The 20,792-nt window shown below is 34.2% G+C and overlaps 1 protein-coding gene across 3 annotated transcripts in view; it reads right to left on the reverse strand.

Annotated features, from left to right (window-relative positions):
- Nucleotides 1–606: 606 nt before the first annotated feature.
- Nucleotides 607–20,792, reverse strand: part of LOC107442720 (A-kinase anchor protein 7) — a 76,002-nt gene continuing 55,816 nt past the window's right edge. For all 3 annotated transcript variants that reach the window (XM_087154756.1, XM_087154754.1, XM_087154755.1), the window contains one exon: nt 607–770. In XM_087154756.1, coding sequence (XP_087010882.1) covers nt 664–770 — 107 coding nt within the window. In that variant the 3' untranslated portion in view covers nt 607–663. The remainder of the gene's footprint in view (nt 771–20,792) is intronic.

Genomic DNA, 20,792 nt, shown 5'->3' on the forward strand with positions numbered 1-20,792 from the left:
GCAAGAACGTATTGGTTTTCACAGCACGGCTACTGTAAGTGAACGGCAGATGGACACGTGTGACGTCAGTTCGTGAATAATCACGTGACTCACCGTTTCAGGCGAAAACGAAAGTAAGCGTTTTTTGATTGAAAATAACTAAATAAATAGCCTTCTTAGAAAAGTAATAAAATGTTTTCTGGGAGTTTTGAGGGATTCTGAATGCATTAAAATTATAAAAAAATTTGACTGTAATTGTCCATTCTCTACCTATGGCAACACTTCACATGCTTTCCCCATTAGCGCGTGGAAAGTCACAGAGGAAGGAAGTACGTTAGTTTCTCTCTTGATTTTCATATAGATTAAAATCTTTTAAGTTGGAAAACCATATGGAACTAAAAACTACATTAAACATAGTTCTAAAGAAAAGTATCTCGGAAATTTGAAAAAATATTAAAAAAAGGGAAAATATCGTAGTACATTCCTATACAAATGAAAAGAGGAGGAGAGGGAAGGGAAAAGGGCTAAAGGCATGAAACTGGTCTCTCCCCAGATGGCGCTTTCGAGTGTTGCGATCGCCAATCGTGGCGACATTGACACAGAATAACGTTACAGAGAAAATAAAGCTTTCTTGCAGAAAACTTTTTTTATTTGGGAAATAATAAAAAAAATAATTTCCAGCCTTCACTTAATCAGTTTCTTCATTATTTCTGAAATTTCGCTTCTGATCTCTTTCTTCTTATCAGCAATGGCTAAAGATGCACTTAATTTTTTCCATCCAACATTAGAACCTAGTGAAAAACATGATAATCATTAAAACAATTATATACCATCTAGAAATTTTTCAAATGCTATAAATAGCTAAGTTAGAAGCACTGGCGTATTTTTATACCACAACTGGTAACGGCCAACATTTCACTAAAAATTTCCATTGCAAAAACAAATTGAGGGGTTCCTACTCATTACTCAATTGCAAAAATAAAATTACCTAACTTCAAGTCAACAAAATAATTAAGTGTCAACAGAATTTTACCATATTTTATTATACATCAGAAATATATTTTTCATTGAATAATGAATGAAACTTTATAATAGGAAATAAGTAAAATATTATATTACATAAGAAACTAAATGTCAAAGATGGCTACCTTTGATAGCCTTTGTTTTCGATAATTGGTACCACAAGATTTAGATCCAACTTAGACAAATGTTGCCTAAATTTTGGCGGTGACAATGTAGAGAGGTAGCAAATATAAATATTGCAAATAAGAAATTTAAAAAAAAATTTAAGTGTAATTTTAAATTTTGCAACCTAACAGGCCTTGAAAAAAAGGTAATTTATAAATAAAGTGACATTAATTGTTCAGCAATTTGAGCTGGATTATATATCAATAACAATATCAGGGGTGATAGTGACTTAGTAACAAAATCCCTGAAAGTGAAGGATGAAATATAAAGAAACCCTGAAAGTCACTATAGTGCAAACCCTATTGTATTTAAAATTGGTACGATTTCAAATGAAAATAACATGTAAAAAAAAAACATATAAAATCACAAAATCTGATTATATACCTATAGTCTTGACTGGCACAAATCTAAATCCAAAGAGCTAGAAATTGTTTGAACTATAAATGATGAAATATCAGTCACGTAAAGGCTATTTATTAATTCTGTGTAAGAACACAAATAAAAAAGGTCAATGAAATGAACCAGTTGAAAAATGCTCATAGCTTATTTTAATTCTTCTGTATAAATATTTTAAACAAAAAAATAGCTAAATAAATATATCCATATCCTATTATTATTTACAACACATTAAAGTTGAGCACACTTCATATTTAATTCTTCCGTATAAATATTTATTAAAAAATATCCTATTATTTACTATGCATCTCATCATTTCTTTAAAAAAAGTTTCCAATTTTTATTTGCTTTATTTTATTTATATTGTCCCGTGGCATTTTTCTCTTCCGCTGGCTACCCTCATTGTCCAGAATATTTTCTGCCACTATAGATGACTCCTACGCTTCTGAATGGATGGTTGATGAACCAGGAGTAGCACTCTTGGAACTGAGTACTTGATTGTAGCTTCTCCAGCTACTCAATAAATTTTGTCCAAAATTTCCTTGCATAGGCTCATGAACTGGATCTTTAGTTACAAAGACATCAATTGTACTTTGACCCAGAGAGTTCAAATAATATTTAACAGTTTGAATTGAGTCTAAACTTTCAACATTTAGAGATGTTCTGCTGTCAGTCACAATGTCATCCATATATTTAAAAGTGCTTTCAAAGGAGGGTCCATGAAAACAAGTTAAAACTGCCTTTACCACTTTGGAAAGTAATGGATACTTAACTACATTTTCACTTTTTAGCTGTATTATGTGGTTCCAGAAAGAAATCATACCATTACCTTACTGATAGGATAAAGTATCATCTATCAGATACTCTCTGAGTTCTGAGTCTAAAAGAGATAGTTCTTCTTTAGAAATAACATTCGGTAAAAGATGAGCCAAATTTGTTAATGCAGTATATGTTGTTCCTCCTCCTCTTAAGGCATGATTTAAGGCAGACAACACAATCAATAGAGAACTATTTAAAGGTAATTTTTTGGGCATATACACTGCATATCGTGAATATGCAGTTCTCAAAACCTCTTTAATTTCTTTCATGTCAGAGTGCGCAGCATTTACCCCGGTGGATCTAAGTTTATCAGGAAGGTAGGTTTTTTTTTTTTTTTTTAATCATTCACGTCAATCTTAAGAATTTCATTATAAGAATTGATCTTAAAAATTAACTCATGTTTTAAAAAAAAGGTCAAAAGTTTTTTTGTGGGGTGGAACATCTGTATATGCAGTTCACGTAGAAGACATTCTTTTCTCTGGAAAAGTTTAACATAATTGAAATGGGGCAGAACTGACTCTTAAACTTTTATGAGACACAGAGTTTTTTTTTGCCGTTCAAATAATCTCCGTACAATTCTTTTCTTTCTATCTTTGCCTTCAGTGGTTAAAGTTTTACACTTTAAACCACTTTGGATTTCCTAGATTTGTTCTACCTCTTCAGCAGATAATTCTCGTTGTTGATTTACTTCAATCAACATTTCTTCACATCCACATCACATCAGTCCAGGAAAAATAGAATACCAATAAAGCATCCCATAAATAATTAAAACACTCAATAACTACAAGTACATAAAGCCACCGATGATCCAGCTAAGAAAGTGGCTTTAACGGTTTTATTTCAAGGACATTACAGATTACAAAAATATTTCTCTTTTATCTATGCTCTTTAAGTCAAAATATACATTATCCAACAAAACTTCAAGATGTTATAAAAATAGCTCAGTGAATTTTTTTGCCAAATTATTTGCTGTATCGTAGGTGTCTCCATCTATGTCTAACAAATGAGGAGCTTTTAGTGATCTTATCTTCGTATTTACGCTGTTTTTTTTTGCACCGCGCATAGTATTACAGGAGTCCATTAACAGACTTATTAGATTTTTCCACGGTACGCAGTTTTCTTCAAATAATGATACAATGGAGCTATATATCCCCATCGCATTGCAGACTGAGGCTGATAATTTGATGGAAGCTAAGTGACGCAACAAGATTCTGTTTTGATTTTCCGAAAAATATTGCACCAGTACAGCTAGAATACTCTCAGAAGACCTATTATTGCTTTCATCAATATTCAATGAAAAGAACGAAGTTTTCAGCTCTTCGATTTGTTCTTCTTTGATCGTTCTTGCTATTCCATATTTGATTTTATAAGCAGCAGCCGATCTTGACATTTGCATATAATTTAATGCTGAAACATCCATGGACAGGGTTTTCGCTAATTCGATTAACTTTGGCACCATCGAAAACAAAAGAGAATTCTCAGCTGTAAAACTGAGCAGCAAAGCTTTTCTTGAAGCCATGTCCAGAGTACGTTTGTTTTCATCTTCATTATTTTGAAAAAATTTCCATCAATTGGATAAAGAGCATTCAACACTTGCGAACTGATATCTGATTCGCGGGCTTGCTTGTGCGTCTGAGATTTTGAATGATTTTTTAAAGACTTTAAAACTTCATTTGAATATTTGATAGAAGTGTTGCAGCAAATACAGAAACACTTTCCAGCTTCATCGATCTTTTTGCACCAAACTTTTCGTTGCGTTCATCCACTTGAGCCAACCATTCCCATCGGAATTTGTTTTTAAGACCTTTATCAAGCTTGATGACATCATCGTTTTTCGAAGGATATTTCTTTTCTACTCTCTTCACAAGAATATATAAAATAAACTTATATCACAAGAAGTTATAAAAAAAAGAATCTCACAAAACACGCGCCGATGCTAACAAACGAAAAGTAATTTGTGAGAGCAAGATATTCGCTGTGTTAAACTTAACCCTAAAAAACGATAAAAATCTCGCATTCCCCTTTCAACTGTCAATAGTAATACAAAAACTCGTTCACGGGGGCAGGCAGTGAAAGAATGGAGCATTAGAGAAAAAATGAACACTCCCCCTTTCCCCCATACAAGAGCGAAACCGCATCCTGCTGGTTGGACAGGAAGCGAGACGTTTCTAGTATTCTCCCCTCCCCTCTGTCCACCACTCGCTACGCTAAAGATGAATGAGCAAAAGGAAATGAAATCCCGGAAAATATTTTTCGAGAGACCCGGAATATTTTTTTAAAAATCCGTAAATCCGGGGTAGCCCCAGAAATCTACCACCCCTGCAATATTAAATGAGGCATGTCAATGTGCCAGGCAAAAATTTTATTCCTAATCTTGCTGAAGATTCTTAAGTATTTAAAATAATAACAGCTCAATAAATTCATGAAAAATATTAGGCAATAAAAGTAGCAGGGATGCTACTTGCAAAATATCAAATTGTCTCACCAGAAATTGCATTTCGTCTCAGTTAAAATCTCTTTTTGGCTCAGTTTGTCTCAGCTAAAATTATTTTTTTCACTCAGTTTATCTCAGCTAAAATGATTATTAATCAGGATAACAATATAAAGATAATTTTCAGGATCCATAAAACCATTAATAGCATACTAGGAGTACTACAATTATACATACATTCACTATTGCTAGGATTTTAAAAAACCTGCATATGATTGATTATAAGAGTCCACAAAATTGTTTTATGGACTCTGTTGTTTTCATATATATTGCATTTATCATTTATGCCAATGAATAGTATCTGTTCCAAAATTTTACAAAGTAAATTTTAACTTTCTTATTTTTTAAAATATAATGGTGTTAACTTTCTAAAAAGAAATATCTATTTAGTTTCAGTAATTCAAAAGGGAAAATACCCATTTTATTTTGAGCTCAAATTTCATCTCAAAATATATAACTATTCAGTTACAATGAAAGGTCTACAGATTTCAATAATTAAAAGAGAAATTCAGTAATTAAATAATGAGAGTTTAAGAAAATGCAAATAACACAAAAAAACACTCTTTGATAGAATTCAGGAGGTGCAGTGAAATTTTGAAATATTTTAGGTCGGAATTTTTCAAGAAAATTTTAGGGAGCACTTAATAGCCAAAAATTAGCATATATACATTTTTATATCAAAACAGAAATATTTAAAAATTATTATAAACAATTTAAAAAGACACATATAAATATAATTTTCTTTCTAAAATGACTTGCATCCTTTATTAAGTATAAAAGTAAACTTTTTAGTTTATTGGCATTGACTAGTAGATTGTACTTTCTTGCATTCACAAGATTAGTTAGTTGACTATGTTCTTTTAATTTGTATAGCTAAATATACAATCATAAAATGTGATTATGAATGCACTTAGTAATTGTTTAAATGCAACAACTGTAGAAAAATATATCACATCTTTACAGTAACTAATTCAAGAAAAAACTTAATTCTACTTCTTTCTAGAATCGTGAAACTGGATTTTAAAATTGCGTGAATATGAATTGCGATTTTGGGTTTTAAAATCGCGTGAATATGAATCGCGATATTGAATTACAAAATCGTGTGAATATGAATCACGATATTGGATTTTAAAATAGCGTGAATATGAATCGCGAATTTTGGATTTTAAAATCGCGTGAATATGAATCGCGATATTGGATTTCAAAATCGCGTGAATATGAATCACGATATTGGATTTTAAAATCGAATGAACATGAATCGCGATTTTTGATTTTAAAATCAAGTGAATATGAATCACGATATCGGATTTTAAAATCACGTGAATATGAATCGTGCGGTTGGATTTTAAAATCGCGTGAATATGAATCGCGATTTTGGATTATAAAATCATGTGAATATGAATCACGCTGTTGGATTTTAAAAACACGAAAATGCAAATCACGATATTGGATTTTAAAATCGCGTGAATATGAATCGAGCAGCTGGATTTAAAAAACACAAATCACGATATTGGATTTTAAAATCGCGTCAATATGAATCACTATTTCGGATTTTAAAATCGCGTGAATATGAATCACGATTTTAAATTTTAAAATCACTTGAATAAGAATAGCGCTGTTGGATTTTAAAAACGCGAAAATACAAATAGCGATATTGAATTTTTAAATTGCGTAAATAAGAATCACGATGAATAATTTTTAGATCACGTGAATACGAATCGCAATGAGTAATTTTTAAATAGCGTACAAATACGAAAAACGGGATCTGATATTACAACTGCGTGATAACGAATCGCAATATTGGATTTAAAAATGCGTGAATACGAATCGCGACGTTGGATTTTAAACTCGCGGGAATACAGATCGCGATATTGAATTTTTAAATTGAGTGAATAGGAATTGCTAGTACGATTTTTAAACAGCGTAAAAAAAGTCGCAACACATAAGTTTTAAATAAGTTAAATACGAAAATCGATGATTGATATTAAAATCGTCTGATTAAAAATCGCGATTTTAGCATATTCCAGCGCAATTCCTAATATTTAAAATTCCGAAAATCAGCCAAACGAAAAAAAAAATCATATATCGGTGGTCGAAACGAAACACTTAGACTCCTTTCCACTCTATAGCGGAAGTCGCGGGAATCCGACTATCGTTCCGGCGGCTTGGGTTTCTCTAATTGGACTCCCTAAAAATTTTAGTTTTTGGAACATGGTCGAAAATTTTAAAAATTGGGAGAAAAAAGCGGATTTCCGCTTTTTCGTGGAAGTCTTTCATCCCTTGGAGACGTGAACGGCAAAATGATCTCCAATGACTCACGGCAATGCGGATTAATATTTGAAACTGAATTCAGGTTTGCCAAATTTTGGACGTTTTGTCTCAGAATGGCGCAGCTTTGGCAGAAACTGAGCTGAATGTCGCAAAATGGCGCAGTTATGCCGTTTTGTCTCAGTTTGTCGCAAATGGCGCAGGCGTAGCATCCCTGAAGTAGGGATGAGAGTTGTCAGAAAGTAAAAAGAGAGGAAATCCAAGGAAAAAAAAATAAATATAAACAAAAATTTGACAAAAAAAGTGCGATTTTTAAACTTGTAAAGCATGCGATTATAAATCCCGATATGAGGCTTTTAAATCACGTGAATTTGAAACTCTACATCGAATTTAAAAACTGCGAAAATACAAATCATGATGCGTAATTTTTAGATCACAATGCATAATTTTTAAATCGCGCGATATTACAACCGCAAAAACGAATCACGACAATGGATTTTAAGCTCGCGTGAATACGAATTGCTACATAGGGTTTTAAAAGCTCGTAAGTACAAATCGCGATATTGGTTTTTTAAATCTCGTAAATAAGAATCGCAATGTAAAATATTTATATCGCCTCAATAAGAATCGCAACGTTCAACTTTTAAATCAGGTAAATATGAAAATCGATGTTTGATAATAAAATCGCGATTTTAAAAATGCATAAATACAAAAAACGATATTAGATTTTTAAATCTCGTAAATAAGAATCATAATGTACAATATTTAAATCGCCTGAATAAGAATCGCAATGCGCAACTTTTAAATCAGGTAAATACGAAAATCGATGATTGATATTAAAATCGCGTGAATAAAAATCGAGTTATTTGCAGAGTCTGGACTTGGGATTTCTAAAAGGCTTGTTTGTATTGCTTTTGCTTAGACATAATAAATAAAAATTGACAAGATTAATTGAATGAGCAAATAAATATTTTCACCGCAAATCCACCTCTATTTACTCTACCTAAATCGCCAGAATACAAGAAGCAGCGACGTCTGAATTACGAAAATACGAGCTATCCCGCCGACGGATAAAAAAATACGGAAAATCTTATTTTCTGTGCGTGAAATCGGAGAAAATAGCTAATATAAGTAAAAATGCGGAAGGGTTAGCAGCTAGGATGTAGTTAGAATTTTCTGTTTATTTTTGAAAATCGTAAATAAATATAATTATTTTACTTCAACGACTGAATTTTTAAAAAAAAGCGGGATATTTATATATAAAAAAAAAACGAAACTTTTGGGGAATCGGAGTTTTTGATAAAATGATTGAAATTCGAGAGACAAAAAAATCTCATCCCTGTATAAAGGTCAACCAGTTTTATCCCAAGGAAATGATTTTTAAAGAAACTTCAGAGGGAGGAATAAAGACTTCAATAATTTCGCTCCGTGGAAAATTAAATTCCTTATAAAATATTTTAACTTGTGCAAAAAAAAAATTTCAGCGGAAATTAGCGGGAAAAATCTGAAAAAAAGCGGAAATCTCATCCCTGTAAAAGAAATTTTAAAATCAGGATGGTATAAATAATATTTTGTTGGAAGTGAAGTTATATAAAAAATAATTAGGGATTGGATTCATTATTTATTTAAAAAGAAAAAGAAATAAGCATGGTCAAAATGGAACACACAAAAAGTTATTTTGCAATAAATTGCAGAAGTCATTAACAGTCAGGATTTTACACTCATGTCTATAAATTATTAATAATTCAGAAGCACATAGAAATTGAACTCTAAAAAAACTTCATGTGTAGAATTATGACACACATCAAGAAATAAAGAGTCACCAAATGATGCTTTATAATAGGTCACAATGATGATAGTGTAAAAAAGAGGTATATAAGGAATGGTGGCAAAGAAATAAAATTTTTCACAAGCATTCTGTAAGCTACTCAGTAGAATCACTGAATAGTTATTACACAGGACACGAGGGAAATTTTTTATGTGTTAGAATTATCAGCCACTTGAAATGTGGGTATACTCAGATAGACATATCTGAAGAACTTGGAATTGCTCTAGGTTTTAACAACAATTTTACGATGATGAAGATGTCAGATGTTACAGCACAGGTTGCCCCGAGTTACAATGTAAAATGAAGACCGGTACTTGGCAGCAACTGCCAATATAAACAGGCTGAACACCGCACCTGACCTGTTTCGTTAGCTATCTGCAGCCACGAGTATCACAGTTTCAAGACAAACAGTGCACAGATGCTTGGGATATATTGGTATATATGCTCGTAAGCTTTCAGATGTGTTTCAATCATGGCAACTAACTGTTGTCAACGATTAGCCTAGAGTAGAGAACATGCAAAGTAGACATATTCACAGTGGGCTTGTGTGAAGTTTTTTTTTAACTAGCCCAAGTTTTGCTTGCAGTTTGATTCACACCAGACTTACAGAAAGCATCAGGTACCCGTTACCACCAAGACAACATTATTTAACGACACTGCTAAGGTGGTGCAGGATTGTTTGTTTGGAGTTGAATTACACTGGGGTCTAGAACAGATCAGCATGTTCAAATTGGAACCATGACAGGTCAAATTTATCAGGATATCATTTTCATACAACATGCACATTTTAGGGGCATCATGGATGCATAATTTGAGTTTATAGATGACAGCGCCCATCCAAAACAAGCAAATGGATGCCTACAATCTGAGGACATCGTCCGTATTGAATGGCCAGCATTCTCACCAGACTTGAATCCAATAGAGCATGTGTGGGACATGCTTGGCCTATGAGTTGCAGTCTGTTAACCACCTCCTGCATATGCACCAGAACTAGGGAGATTATTGCTTGCTGAGTGGAGCAATTTTCCCCAAGATCAGCATATAATTTGATACTCAGTGTAATGACTATATTCCATACAAATAATCACACCAGATTTTCATAATAATAAACTTAACTTTATTAAAAATTAAAAGAAACTAGTCATTATTTTTATATTCGAGCATCCAGCTCTTAAACAACCAAGGGAGAACCTCTCCCGACCAAGATAAACATACCTCTACCTCGATTCCTAGCATGCCCCCGAAGGGGTGACACAATGCGCCAAGTGCGCCTGAACGATCGCCAAACAGTTGCCAAACATTACACCTTTCCCCCTAAGATAATGATTATATTACAAATAATTAATCGTTAATCTGAAAATTAAAAAAACAACTGTTTGCGATCAAAAAAAAATTATAATACAGAATGATACATACGATAAACATGATTATGCAATATTTCCAATGACAACATAATAGGAATATTAAACAGATGAGATATTCAAACTACTCATATATAAACTCAGTTATCATTAATTATACACTATAACGCTAGCAATCAACAATTCAATCCTATATAACCTTTTTTTTTATAGCAAAAATAGTTATAAAATAATATCTAATACAAGAATAATTATCCACCTTAACTATACCCTACTGACACACAGTAATACTAATAATATTTAATACTCACATTATTAATTAAACAATTATTGCTACAAACCAAAATAAAAAATATATTTTTAAACCATAACACCTTAAAGATCATGTATAAACATTACAATTCAATAATTATATTTCCGTGGATTTTAATCATATCTTAAAATTATGCAAGTAAACAATGAAATTTACTATTTTTCAACCACTAAATCATTCATTTTTTTTTAATTATAAAGATCTTACTTTAAAATATGTTTTCAAATTAATTAAGCACTTACCTCAAATATCTGTTATTTTAAATTCATCCACAAGTAAATATCAATATAAGCATATAAACACTTAGAGTCTCTAATAAAAAAAAATATAAGAGTCATGAAATAACTTTTAACACTAACTGACCAAGTTTGCATTGACCTCGGCAGTTTATTTATTTTTAATCACCTGAGATTGGGAGTCTGGAAAGGGCATCTGCGTTTTTAAGATTTCTTCCCGGACAGTGCTCGATACTTAAATTATATTTTTGTAGGGCAAGCGCCCACCTTTGGAGCTTAGACGATTGGGGAGCATTTTTAACAATGAATGCCAGTGGGTTGTGGTCGGTCACAATTTTGATTGGGGAGCCAAATATCCAAGGCTCGAATTTCTTCAATGCCCATACTATTCCATAGGCCTCTCGCTCAATAGTGGGCCAATTCTGTTGAGATTTAGAAAGCTTTTGGCTGGCATAACACACTGGTACTTCTGAGTCGCCTTTCCGTTGAGACAAGCAGGCACCTACTCCCACCTGCGAAGCATCAGAGTGGATGATGAAATGCTCGTTGGGGGTAGGGGTAATCAATTCCGTTGTTTTCGCCAATTTCTCCTTGAGCCGTTGGAAAGCAGACTCATGAGTTTCTCTCCAATCAAGCATCTCCGGTTGTTTTTTTCTCGTGAGTTCAGTGAGGGGGTATGCGACGTCTGCATAGCTTGGGATGTATTCCCTGTAGTAATTCGTCAGTCCTAGAAGGCTTTTCAGATGAGTTTTCGTCTTTGGCGATTCCAATTTTTGAATGGCTAATATTTTCTCCGGGTCAGGTTGATGTTTTCCTGATCCAATCACGTGTCCTAAATATTTTATTTGAGTTTCGCAAAAGAACATTTCTTCACGTTGATGGTAAATCCTAATAATTCTAATTTTGTAAAGACTTTTTCTAAATCTTGAAGATGGGTTTCGAAGTCTTTTGAGAAAATAGCAATATCGTCAATATATGATCTTGAAAATTCTTTGAACTCTTTTAGTGACTTGTTCATAACTCGCTGAAAAGTGGCAGCGGAATTTTTCAATCCAAATGGGAGAACTTTAAATTGATACTGCCCACGGTGAGTTTTGAAAGATGTAAATTCTTTGCTTTCTTCCTCCATAGGAACGGCGTAATAACCTTTGAGAAGATCAAGCGTGCTTATTACATTGGCTCTTCCTATATTGTACATTAGATCCATGGCATCTTCCATCGGAAAATCGTCAGCTTTGGTAACCGCATTCAGAGCTCTATAATCAACACAGAGTCTGATGCTTCCATCTTTCTTGTTTACACAAACTACTGGGTGAGCTATCTCAGCTTCACTCTCCTCTATTAGTCCTGAACTTAACAAATCTTCTATTTCGGCATCAACTCTTATTTTCAACGCTTCTGGGATCCTATATACATGTGGTTTCTTTCTTTCTACATTTGGAATCAATCTGATCTTGTGGGATTCCACTTTAGCCATTTTTACTTTTCCTGTAAATAATGCTTGATGCTGGTTGATGAGGGTCATTAAACTATTCTTCTGAGTTTTATCCAAATTTTCTAGATCTAAATTTCCTTCAATTTTTAAATACTCCAAAGGGGTAGATAAGTCTTTTCTTGGTAGAGTTATGACTTCTCCAAAATCTTCTTCATTTTCGAATATCACTCCAACGGCGTTGACACGAGCTTGAAATTTTCTTATTTTGTTGGAATGAACATGTTTTATTTTTCCATCTGGTAGTCTTACTTTGTACGAGTGAGGAGGAATAAGACTCACTATTTCTCCTGGACCACTCCATCTAGCATAAAGCTTGTTGTTAGAGTCCGGTATAAGTAAATAAACTAGGTCACCATTCTTAAAACTTTTTGGCACGGATCTTCGATTGAAATATTCAGTGTATTTTTGTTGTTTTCCACTTGCGATCAATTCAGCTTGTTCTGCAGCTTGCTCCATTCTTATTTTCAACTGTTGTAAGTATTCGACAGCTGATTCACTCAAATTTGGAGGAATGGGTATTTCACCAGACCATGATGATTTTAGCACTGCCAAAGGTCCTCTTGGCTGTCTTCCATACATTAATTGAAAAGGTGATATTTCAGTGGTGCAGTTGGGGATTTCCCGATAAGCAAATAACAGGAATGGGATATGCTTATCCCAGTTAGATGGGTCGCTCCTTATCACATGATGTAGCATCTGCTGTAAACTCCTATTCCATCGTTCAACTAGTCCATTGGAAGCACTGTATCCAGGGGTTGAAAATCTAGGATGGGCACCCAATCTTTCTTGAAATTCTTTAGTCAGTCTTGACACGAAATTTGTACCATTATCACTTGCAATAGTATGCGGGATTCCTGTTCGCATGAATATTTCGAGGAGAGCTGTGCAAGTAGCTTTTGCACTTAAGCTTTTCAGAGGAATGGCCTCCGACCATCTTGAGTGTTGATCTATAAGACATAAAATATATTTGTGTTTCCTGGCAGAGGGTGTATCAATGGGCCCAATAATATCGATGTTTACTATTTCGAATGGCAGTCCAGGTCTTGCTACTGGAGTTATTGGAATTTTATCCGACCTTTTCTCAGGGCTTCTTAATTGACATTCGCTGCATGTTTTGCAAAAGTGTTCCACATCTTGAGAAACTCCTGGCCAGTAGAAGGAGTATCTTATTCTCTCTTTTGTCTTCCGCATGCCCATATGGCATCCAAATACCGAGTTGTGAGCTAGATCAAGTACCTTCTGTCTTCTACTTAATGGGAGAACTAATTGGCGTATTTTCTCTCCAAACAATTTTTCTTCATGATGCAAGAGTCCGTCCATAATAAAATAGTTTCCCTTCTTTTCCTTCGACAACTTCCAAGGCTCGTGTAGAGTCGGGCATGTTTGTTGTTCTATGAACAGCTGTTTGGCTGTCGATACAGTAGACTCGATGGGATTGGCTGTTGCATTATCCTCTAGCCACTCCCCAAAGCTTGACTGGTTGCCAGGGGCAACTGATGCAATGCTCTTCTCCCTCTCCTCCACCACTTCATTTCTCTCTTCTGTCATATTTTGTTTCTCTTTTTCTGTTTCAGTAAACAAAACGAAAATTTTTTCTTCTTCGTTCTGACGCCTTTCTTCTGCGATGTCGGAATCCATGTTCTTTGCTGGGGGGTTGATCAACAGTTCATGTATTTCGGGAGTTAATAAACAAGGCACATTTAATTCATCCGTCACAGCAATAAAGGTATCCACTGAATTAAGTTAGTTCCATCATTTCTTAAATAAATCGGCGTACGGCAAACTTTTGCTTCAATCTGTTGTCCGAATGCAGAAGTTAACAAAATTTTCCCTCCATCTCTCTCCTTTACATCCGGAATGAATGACGAATGTAGAATTGAAATCTGAGTTCCAGAATCGACGATTGCCTCGATTTCTTCGGAGTTGATAAAAATATTAACTTTCTGCAGGGGTTCAATAATGGTTTCTCTGACGTCACTCCGTAGATGAGATGAATCTACTTTCGCTACCACCGCTTCTTCTCGGCTTGATACTTTATTCGAATTTCTTGAAATTTTTGTGTGATCCCTTTCATTTCGCTTTCCCGTCATTTCATTCTTTTTCTTTCTATCGGAACAGTCTCTCGCAATGTGTCGATAGCTTCCACAAATGTAGCATTCTCTTTGCCTGTCGAAATTGTTTTCTTGTCTCGGATATTCTTTTCTCAGTTGAGGGGGAACATACTTTTCGGGTGAATATGTTGCGTCTCCAAATCTCGTTCGTTTTCCTTCACTTCGGTATTCATCAAAAGATTTTCGTCGCGCTGAAAAGTAAATATCACACTCTCTAGCTAATTCCTGAGGCTTCAACCATGTATTTCCTTGTCGTATTGTGATATGGGACGCTGTCTCTCCGTCTAAAGTTTGGAATATCTTGTCGGATATAATTAGTTCTTTAAGTGTATCAATATCTTCTGCATTTCTTAATTTACAGTAATAATCCTATGTTGCGGTCATTCGTGAAGCGAATTGGATGTGTGTTTCTCCTGAATAACGTTTTGCTCTTCTGAAATTTTCCAAACAGGTTTGGGAGGTCGGTTCATATTCCTTCAAAATCAGTGTTTTTACTTTTTGATAGTCCTTTAAATCTTCTCCTTTTATGTAAACAAGAACATTGGCAGCTTTATCCCCAATTAATTTCAACAATATCTCTGCTTTGAATTCGTCCGGAACATTCTTATGTTTAAATGCTCTTTCGATCGAGTCGAAAAATATATTCCATGCTTCGGCTTTCTTCGGTACTGGAATCGTCAAGGTTTCTACTCCTTTTATCAGTTTATCCAGGGAAATTTCGCTTTCTCCACGGCTGTGTTGAGCGTCTGGGGTAGGGCTTCTGCTTTCGATACTTCGTGTCGTTCGGATCTTCGCCAGCTCAATTTCGTGTTCCCGTTCTAATCGTATTTTTTCTTCTTCTTTTCTGTCGCTTTTTCTGTCTCTTCAGCTCTCTTCCTGTTTTCTACTGTAGTATTTAGTATTTCTTTAACAAAGTCCGGATCGTCTAAGTATTCCTTGCTGTTTTGCAACATATGTTTCAGCTCCGTTAATTTCAGTTCCAAACTGGCTTCTTCACCGATCTCTGACAAAACTGTCACCAAATCTTCTTTTCGTACGTTTTTGAACATTTTTCTCTCAGATCAGAATTCTCCAACTAACTTCTTATTCTACTTCCGAAATTGCTTTTCTATCGGTGCAAAGCTCTGGTGTTCGAAACGAGAGCGTGTTGTAATGACTATATTCCATACAAATAATCACACCAGATTTTCATAATAATAAACTTAACTTTATTAAAAATTAAAAGAAACTAGTCATTATTTTTATATTCGAGCATCCAGCTCTTAAACAACCAAGGGAGAACCTCTCCCGACCAAGATAAACATACCTCTACCTCGATTCCTAGCATGCCCCCGAAGGGGTGACACAATGCGCCAAGTGCGCCTGAACGATCGCCAAACAGTTGTCAAACATTATACTCAGTAAGCCTAGGAGTTGTACAGATTGTATTTCATTGCATGGGAGACATACAATGTATTAATCATCATTCCAACCATGTAATATGAGCAGTGGCGTACGCAGAATTTTTTCAAGGGGGGGGGGTCATAATTTTCAGAAATTACTAGAAGAAATTCGAGTATGTAATAAAGCACTATTACTTCCCTAATTTAGACAGCTAGACAATTTTGACTTTTTATTTCGACAACATTGTTTAGTTAAATTTTGTTTTTATTTTTCAAGTTTAAGAATATAATTTTTTTTATAATAAGAGGTAAAATATTTTATTTTTATTAAAAAGTAGGAATAAATCAAGCCAGAAAAACTACTCGTACTGTAACAGCTACCTAAATAATAACCATATAAATGTGAATATTCCATAGAAAACCAATGAATTTAACTAAAAAATGAGTTACCAACAAATAGGGAATTAAACCAGTATACAAACACGCTAAAAATTTATTGATTTATACAGTAATATCCAAACGACGGGTTTTTTTTGCAAGTTCGTTTAAAATGTCTTCGACAGCTGGGGTAAATTTTCTATGAATGCTTAAGAGCGCCAATCCATTCATTCTATTATTTCCCGTTGAGTTGCGTAAATAAGTCTTCAAACGGCGCAAAGTCGAAAAAGATCTTTCGTTTGCACTCGTTGAAACAGGTAGAACAACCAATATTTCTAGGGGTTTGAAAATGTTTGGTGTTATATCTTTATTGCACATTCCAAGAGCATCCGCCGCAGTTTTTGGAACACTACCTCCGTCTTCACTAATCCTTTTTAATCTTTTATACCAGAGTTTTAGTTCAGACTTAAGGCTTTCTTTACAGGTATCCAAATCTCCAGCGTAAAATTCCACTAATGCTTCAAAAGCCTTTATGTTTGAAGGTTGGCAAATGAAAGGTAGAAGACACTGAAATCCTTTCAAAATATCATGATGCGATACAAATCTTAAGTTTAATTGTGTTATAAAATTTTCTATAAATGGAATAAAAACACTAACTCTGAAATATGTTTCCGGTGTCGATGAGGGAAAATTATCGCGATTTTTCTGTCTTCCTGTTATTCTAGGGATTTGCATGGAAGTGGAAGATCCAATGCTTGTTAGCATAAGAGAAGAAGAGCTGAATATTTCAGAGAATGTTTCAGTGGCACTTTCACGCATTAATTTTAGATCTTTAATGACATCTTCTGCAAGACTCACTGCCTCTATCAAATCTCTGCTTGTTTTTTGTAGGTATCTACAGAGATGGATTGTTATGGTGAAAACTTTGTAAATGCACAAAAGAGATATTACGAACTGGCAATTAGATACTGTGCACAGTAAAGAATTAGCCTGGGTAGCTGATTCCTTATCCTTTCATTCTGATATTTTTTGTAGAGTTTCGGCGATAGGCTCGAAAAGTTCCATCACAGCGGTTACTGAGTCGTATCTTTCCATCCAACAGGTTGCACATAGCTGTTTAATTTTCTCCCTCTTAGAGCTGGTTTCCATCTCCTCTATTGCTGAAGATAGGACATACTGTCTTTTTGGCGTATTTAAAAAGTCGTATAATGTTTTAATTGTCCCTAAGCAATTTCTAATGCCAGTTATTTTGCATGCATTTGATACAGCGAAATTGAGGCTATGAGCAGAGCAATGTACATAGAGTGCTGATGCGACAATACTTCTTACGTGGGCTTGTACACCATTAATTTTTCCACTCATTGATGCAGCACCATCGTACCCCTGTCCACGTAACTTTTTTATATCAACTTTCATAGACTGTAATTGGTCTAATATTGTTGTTGCTATTGCTTTTCCGGTTAAGTCATGCACCGGAATGAATTGCAAAAACTGTTCGGTGATGTTAAAATTTTCTTTATCGCCATATCGAACACATAACGATAATTGCTCTATACCTGCAATATCAGTTGTTTCATCTGCAAGAATGGAAAAGCAAGTTGCATCATTAATCTTGCTGACTAGTTTTTGCAGGATTAAAATATTGCAAACCTCAATAACTTCCTTCTGAAATCGAGGGCTGGTATACTGAGCATTTTTTCTGCTTGACTCTAAAATGTTCTTAATCTTAAGAGTCGAATCGTTCTTACTCCGGAAACGAAGCAATGCCCGAAAATTTCCGTCGTTCTCCTCACTTGGTTGTTCAGCAATTATTCCCGAATCCTTTTTCCCCTTAGAGTGAGACCTTGATTTCCACAAAATAGGATGGTTTCAATGATTGGAGTAATGTTTTTTCTATTTTCTAATTTTCTTCTGCTTGCTGCACTGTCAACTTGTTCATCCACAGGTTTCATCTTTCCAAATAAAATATCGTTTAATATCCCAGCAGTTTCGATCGATTTTTTGTGATAAAGACATTTCTCGTGTTCAGAAAATCGCTCTACAGCATTTCTCCAGTTGTCAAATTTCACATTGCACAGTTGGCCTAAAGGTTGCTTTCCAGAACCGGCACCACTTGGGGCGAAAAGTACACAAAATTTGCAAAAAGCACCACCCTTAACCTCTGAATATGCAAGCCATTTCCAGCGATAAAGCCATTTGTACTGAAATTTCAATTTTCTTTTTCCTTTTTCAGGAAAAACAAATGCTGGATTGGGTTCCCAAACATTTTTAAGTATATCCAGTTTTTTATCCTCGCATGTATTATCTTCTGAAAAAAGTCCAATGTCATATGGGTGGGAAGTAACACTTTGAGGGCCGCTTTCACATTCATCAGAATCTGTTACGCTAGAAACGTTTTCTTCAACGGAAGTATCACATTTCTGTTCAACAGAAAAACTTACATTGGTACTAGATGCTGTCACCTCACTAATTTCAGGTCGTGATTTTTTCTCAAAGTAATTAAAAATTGTTAAATTCTTGCGTTTAGACATCCTAAAGATCCAAGAACAGCAAAAATATATACATATATATTGGCACAGAAATATCCACTAAGCTACGATCTCAAAGTTTCGAGCTGGAATGAATAACTTCAACGAGCACAGAGTCTCCAAAACAAAACAGATTTAGAAACAAGCTCCGAAGGACAAGCGACAGAGATAACTTTTAGTCTGACTAAAATCGAAAATAAATGTAACCCCCTTTCATATAATTTTTTTTAACCGCATCTACAAAATTCTCGAATTGTCTCAAAGACGACAGAACGTCTAGGATTCCAGACCTCGCGAATGCCAGCCAGTCTCGAAAACTATCGCGACTGGCAGGTCAGAAAGGAACCAGTGATCGGGGCTCGCCCGTAACAGTATCACGTGAATTTGGTTTCAAAAATACAACCCTATTATAGAAAAATGTTTTATCAGTATTCTGAGAAATACCGTGAGAAAAAAAAAGTAGGCATAAGGCAAATAAAAATATATAGTCTTAAAAAATAATAACCCGCATAATTTCGACTAAAATTTTTATTTTTGTCTGTATTATTTTGTAAATTCACTTTGTCTGAGCTCAAGGGGGGGGTTTAAACCCCTAAACCCCCCCACCTTGTGTACGCCCCTGAATATGAGGTTTTCGTAAAGGAGATATTTTTTCTAATGAAATAAAATTTGATAGTTGGAACTAAATAATAAATTAAGAAAAAGAAATAACATAAAAATATCAGTTAAAGATTTTTATGTTTCATAAATATATGCAGTGGTACCCTGGTTTTACTTTATACGCTTCGTAGGTAATCCTGCTTCCTTCGTCGCTTTTTGCTAGTCTGTGAAAATTGCCAATACCGATAATATAAATTATTCCGAATTTTACGATATGCATTTTTAGAAAATTCTACTTTCTATGTTTAGTAGTTCAAATCCATTTTTTTTCTACAAAGCTTGTGCAAACTTTTTCAGAGTTTTTTCTTTTTTTCATTTTTTTGAAGCATATACTTGTTATTAGCTGTTCTGAAATTCATTCTATTCTATTACATTGTCCTTTTGTTTTGTGAGACGGGTTTTCCCCTTTGAGTCAAAATTAGAAAAGTAACTGGGATGGGCAAAAGCACAGAAAGGGTGATTAAAGGAAGTATAGGAGTTTAAAATGTAAAATTTTTGAGAATTCTTTTCATTTAACTTCAATCCTTGAATCTTAGAATAATTCAATCATTTAAGGAATGTAACATTAAACAACTGGTTAGGTTATTATTTCTTTTTCTTGTTTTCAGAGACTAGCAAGATGCTTCGAAGGCAAAAATAAATATTCCAGAATTTCTGAATCAGATTTCTACAGCGTTAGAGAGTGTCGACTGAAATGCATTTCAAATGGGTTTAATAAAGCTGCCTTCTCGGTATCCAACAAAAACATTGACTCTTCAGAATAAAATTACTGGGATGAAGGTCCATAAAATATCGAAGTCGATAACGTGCATATTGACTGCAACATACCTCCCAAATTGCATTTCAATTCCTTCAATATCTGATTTACTGCCTGCTCCTGATGATAGTGATAAAAACCGATGAATAATATTGGATATACCCACAACTGATCAAGAATTTCAAAGCAAAATAATTCTGTTATAATATATATTTGCAAATGTAAATGAAAAATCAAATTTGCAATTGTTGAAATTGGATCTTACAACAAAAAACAAGTAAAGATTACACATTTTTCTAAGTGTCATCATGTAAGTGACAATTTTTGAACAATATGCTTACATTTTTAATTCTGTGTATTTTTTAATGCTAGTCTGATGGAAAATTGGGGTTCCACTGTGTGTGTATATATGGGTCATTCTCACAAAAAGGAGATTTTTTTAGTCCCTTAGTAATAAATATTAGGAAATACAGCAGATTTCTTAATATTTTTCTTCATCATTTTTCGTAAAGTTCTAACTAATCAATCATATGTATTTCTGCTAAATGTATTTAATATTTCATTCTTATTTTTTAATAAACATAACTTCAAAATCCTCTCCG

The sequence above is a fragment of the Parasteatoda tepidariorum genome, chromosome 11, assembly GCF_982258835.1.
Source record: "Parasteatoda tepidariorum strain Cologne lab strain chromosome 11, Ptep-v5.0, whole genome shotgun sequence".
Classification (NCBI taxonomy): Eukaryota; Metazoa; Arthropoda; class Arachnida; order Araneae; family Theridiidae; genus Parasteatoda; species Parasteatoda tepidariorum.